Here is a 5,703-nt window from a genome sequence, read left to right on the forward strand (position 1 = left end):
ATCTTAAAAGTTAAGGTGTTAGTGAGATTATATAAGGTTGGGCTCAAAATGGCTCATGAGCCATTTATCAACTTAGCTCAATTCAAGTTGAGCCATGGCTCAATTAGGGTTGGCTCGGGAAGCTTAAAAATATAATAAAGATGGTCACAATTCGCAGTATAATAAAGCTTTTTCCTTCTTCTTATCATCATTTTCACTAACTTATCATTACTTTCTTAGACTTTCTCCTTCCTCAATTGCTTACTGTCCTCTAAACATTTATTTTTTTCTTCATACCTTTTTTTTATTAATCTTTCATTCTTTTCTTCATCAGTCGCTATCTCCGGTCTTGATGTTGATCTCTCTTTGATCTCTATCTTGATATCTCTCCTCCAAACATTTATTCTTATTGTCTGATCACATCAACAATCATTGCAACCCCATAAAAGTTTATCTCGACCAACCACGATCTTGGTTGTGTTGTTGTCACCGACTTGTGCACTATAAATATTCAAGTTTTCATCTTTAGTTGTAAGAACTCTAATTGAAACCCTAATATCTTTGTTTGTTAATTAATTTGTTACAGATTCATGTTTGAGTTTATTTGATTGTTTCATAACTTTGATGGTTGCATTTGACCAACGACAATGTCTAAGGACAAGTGAAAAAATGAGGATGGGCTGTTAAGAAAATGTCATGTATGTTGAATTTGTAATGTGCGTTAATGAATATGGTCGACATTAGTTCTGTGAAATATATATTAGACTTGGATTTGTAACATTTTGTTTGTAGATTAAGTTGACAACATTTGCAAATTAAATTTGTTGCATCTAATGTTTGGTTTTATCAAATTCGAGATATGAATTTGAGTCACAAACTCAAACTGTAAATTTAAACTATGAGTCACAAATATGAGCTATAAATTCAAGCTATGAATTCGAGTCAAGTCATGAACTTTAAAATTTTCTTTCAAGCTGAACTCGAACCTTCCTTTGGATTGGCTTGCCGAACTCAAGCCACTATTAACACCTTTTGAGTTGAGTTCGAGCTAATTCATATTCGATTTGGTTCAATTCAAATCCACCTCTACTCGACCAACAGTCGTGATGGAAGGTCGATAAAATGAAGATGTCCCATTCTTTCAAATATTAGTTTATGATATTTTTATAATTTTAGTAAAAAATGGACCAATGGACAATTTATATATATATGTATTAAGTAGTCAGGGTAATTTTATAATTTACTAAAAATGAGAAATTAATTATTTACAGTAAAATCAAATGATTTAGCCAATTATTGACTATTAGTAGACTAAAATCATTAACATTAAAATATATTTCACACGTTAGATAGACCAATTATGTGTTACTCAAATAATTATTATGGTAGAGTTATTTCGTTCGGGTTTATTTGACATTAGCTATTAAATGAACATATTCTTTCTTACTGTTAAATTTAGATTAAATTACATATTTCCACCCAAAATTTTTGCTTTATACACTTTTTTAAATTTAATTGATATAAATAACACTTTTCACCAAAAAAGCAAACTTTATTAAAAAAATTACGTATAGGAGCAAAAATGTAATTTAGCCGTTCATAAATTTTGAAAAACTTAAAAGAATTTTTTTTATATATATTTGACCTAGAAATTTTTAACATAGCATGACACTTTAACCTTAACAAGTTTGAAAATTTGTATTTATACTTCTAAAACTCTAGCCACCATTGAATTTTCCTATCATTGTTGTGGGCAGTCAAACCACGATTTCAAGGCTGCCGACAAAGACAAGGCTATGTGATGGAAAGTTGTGATAGAGACCACGGAGATACTAATTCATGTCATGGAGGGAGATTGTCATCAGTTATCGATTTGAGTAATCAGAGGTTTTGCCAGTAAGAATTGACAAAATCGTTGAGGAAAATGAGTCGGAAATAGAGATATTGATGTTTGGAGTGCATTTAGAAGTCAGATCATCATCGTATATGGTTGTCGAAAATGAAAATGGTAGCCATGGTTTAGTTGACTTAACTGAAGAGGGGCGAGGGTGACGGAAAGTTAAGAGAAATAAGAAAGTGATTATGTAATTTAGATGTTTGAAGATTTTTTATTTTTTGTTAATTTTGGGTTATATTATAATTTTAAAAAATAAAATAGTAGAGATAAAATGATAATTCCACTTTTTGACACTATTTTAGTTTTTATTTTTTTCATTAACAGATTTTGATTTTGGATGAAAATTTTTTATTTATGTCATTAGGTAGCAAAGGTTTTTAGGCAAAACCTTAGGAGGGAAAATGTAATTTACTGTTAAATCAAATTCAATAACTTTTAAGCCAATAAAAGGAAAAATATTAAAAATATTATTATAAACACCTAAAGTATTTTGTTACATCCTCGGTTTGATTACAGCCATTGATCTACGCAGTTTTAACTACAACAAGATGTAAGACACTGGTTGTAAATAAATTGCTCGCTGCTTGCGGTACCCGTTAACTAATGTTTGTTTCTCAGTTTCTCTATATATATGTTCAAGAAATAGCTGCTGTAACTCAAATCATTAACATGAATATTCTAGTAGATATGGGTAACAAAAATAGTAGAAAATTACAAATCCTTTTTGCAATTGTCATTTGCCTAATTTTCATGTCGAGTTTTTTTCCAATGGTAGCAATGGCTGAGGCTATCGATGGAAAGAAGCCAAGCACCTTATCAACGTACGTCGTTTATGTAACAGAGCCAGAAGATATGGGGAGGTTTTCAACTCAATCATCGGAAATAGATAGGAGTAGTTGGTATAACTCATTCTTGCCCGTTTACACAGCAGGCTCACATGAGAAACCACGCATGGTGTATTCCTACAATACGGTGGTTAGTGGCTTTGCTGCAAATTTGACACCAGAGGAAGTAAAAGAGGTGGAGAAAAAACAAGGGTTTGTGTCAGCTCATATTGAAAAGATATTGCCTCTACATACAACTCATAGTCCTAATTTCTTGGGCTTGCAACAAAATTTAGGATTCTGGAAAGAATCCAATTTTGGCAAAGGAGTGATTATTGGAGTTTTGGACACAGGAATAACACCTGGTCACCCTTCTTTCAGCGACGTAGGAGTGCCTCCACCACCACCAAAATGGAAAGGGAGATGTGATTTAGTTGCAATGGCTTGCAATAATAAGATAATTGGGGCAAGAAATTTCGCTACAAATGCTACAGCTTTTGATAGAATGGGGCATGGAACTCACACAGCAAGCACAGCAGCAGGGAATTTCGTTAAAGGGGCAAATGAGTTTGGTCAGGTCGATGGTGAAGCAGCTGGCATAGCGCCATTAGCCCATTTAGCAATTTATAGTATTTGTAATGCAAATGGCTGTCGTGAGGCTGATATTTTGGCTGGAATGGATGCTGCTATTGCTGATGGAGTTGACGTGATTTCGCTTTCAATTGGTGGCGATTCTGTGGCTTTCTTCAACGACGTTGTTGCAGTGGCTTCATTTAGAGCTATTCAAAAGGGCATTTTCGTGAGTTGTTCAGCAGGAAATTCTGGACCCGCTTTCAAATCATTGTCCAATGAAGCGCCATGGATTCTTACTGTAGGAGCGAGCACCACTGATAGAAGCATAGTTGCAACAGCAAAACTTGGAGATGGGAAAGAATATAATGGTGAAGCAATTTTCCAACCAAAAAACTTTCCTTTAACTCAATTGCCCCTTGTTTATCCTGGCGTCAATGACACTGAAGAATCTGCATGGTGCTCACTAGGATCTTTAAAAAATAGTAATGTTAAAGGCAAGGTGGTGATATGTGATAGAGATGGAAGTATAACAGGAATTGAAATGGGACAAGAAGTAAAAGATGCTGGTGCTGCTGCTATGATTCTCTTGAATGACGAGGAAGTTGGTTTTGATACCTCGCTTGAATCTAATGCATTGCCAACAACACATGTGAGTTACATTGCAGGGATGAGTATTAAAGCCTATTTAAACTCAGCGGTTCTACCAACAGCCACAATCTTATTTAAAGGAACTAAATTTGGTAAAAAATCTGCTCCTGAAGCTGCTGCTTTTACCTCAAGAGGCCCCAACGTACAAAGCCCTGGAATCTTGAAACCTGACATTATTGGACCGGGGGTGAACATTTTAGCAGCTTGGCCGTTCTCTGTAGAAAATAACACAAAGCAAAAATCAACATTTAACATGATTTCTGGAACCTCAATGGCATGCCCTCATCTTAGTGGTGTTGCAGCGCTGCTAAAAAGCGCCCATCCTGACTGGTCACCAGCTGCCATAAAATCTGCCATGATGACCACTGCCGAGATAGTAAATCGGGAAAACAAGCCCATCGTTGACCAAAGAAATTTTCCAGCCAACGCTTTTACAATTGGCGCAGGGCATGTTAACCCATCAAAAGCAAACGATCCAGGGCTGGTTTATGAAATCCAAGCAGATGATTACATTCCTTATTTATGTGGGTTGAATTATAATGACAAACAGGTAGGGATGATTGCACGTCGTAATGTTGAATGCTCAAAAGTTCAGAGAACAAAGGAAGCACAGTTGAATTATCCTTCTTTCTCTCTCGCACTTAAGACTGGTGATCCTCAAACATACACAAGAACAGTAAGAAATGTGGGTAAACCTCAGTCATCTTACCGTGCTGAGATTTTCCCACCAGAAGGAGTAAACATAGTTGTGAAACCTACGTTAATAAAGTTCAAGAACATTAACGAGAATTTCACATATTCGATCACATTTTCTAAAACCAAGACAACCGCGGGACAATTTTCCCAAGGATACTTAAATTGGATTTCTACAGATCATGTCGTTAGTAGCCCAATAGTTGTCACCTTCTAAAGTTATAAATTGATCAATTGATTTTAGTATTATTAAATTTATTAAATTGTTTTTTTTAATATATATATATATATATGTTTGTGGGTGGTAATTGGAACACGAAAAACTTTTACTGGTCATATTATATATCACGAATAATTTGTACCACTTTTTTTAAATTAATTTTTTTCCTCTGGCTATGTACAAAATTGTTTCATTGTAGATCAATTTCTAATCAATAAAATTGCTTGCTTTCCATATTTAACATACATGTTGATGCTACAAATGGCACCAACAAGATGTACATCGGATCATGAGTGTCATCCTATGTAATTAATGAGAAACCATAAAATTATGTACCAAGTGCTGCTTTTAACATGGTTCATTGTTAACTTAGTTAGAAGCTTACATTCATGATAATATTACTGAGTAATTGAATTTATAATTCAAAAGTGTAATAGTAAGAATGTAAAAGTTGTCATATCTAAGTTTTTGTATAATCATTTATTTATAGGATAAGAAATAAGATTATAAGTGTAATTACATAATCGTATGCTAGAATCATTTTGTGATAGAAAATGGGGAATCATGTGCTTCGATTTGGTGGAAAGTGATAATGTTATCTTGTAATAGTAAGGGAAGAGAAAGTTATATTAAGGAGATCATGAAAAATGGTCACAATGGTCAAGAATTACTTTCTCTCTCTCAATACAGAAGCTCTTCTATCTACATTATACCATGGACTAGCAAGTATATGACGTAGTTGATCATTACATACCATTCGTATAGTTATGAACTAGCTAATTACTTCTTTGTTGATGTCTTCATGAGTTTTAGCAAAAATAAGTGTAACAACACAATTACTACTACTAGTTTCTAGAGTGCGAGTATAA

The 5,703-nt window shown here is 34.0% G+C and overlaps 1 protein-coding gene across 1 annotated transcript; it reads left to right on the forward strand.

Annotated features, from left to right (window-relative positions):
• The first annotated feature begins 2,653 nt into the window (after window positions 1-2,653).
• LOC123196620 (subtilisin-like protease 4) lies at window positions 2,654-4,831 on the forward strand. Its single transcript, XM_044610670.1, has one exon. It carries the CDS (start codon window positions 2,654-2,656, stop codon window positions 4,829-4,831), a length of 2,178 nt encoding a protein of 725 aa, XP_044466605.1.
• Window positions 4,832-5,703: the final 872 nt, after the last annotated feature.

This window comes from Mangifera indica, chromosome 14, assembly GCF_011075055.1.
Source record: "Mangifera indica cultivar Alphonso chromosome 14, CATAS_Mindica_2.1, whole genome shotgun sequence".
Taxonomy (NCBI): Eukaryota; Viridiplantae; Streptophyta; class Magnoliopsida; order Sapindales; family Anacardiaceae; genus Mangifera; species Mangifera indica.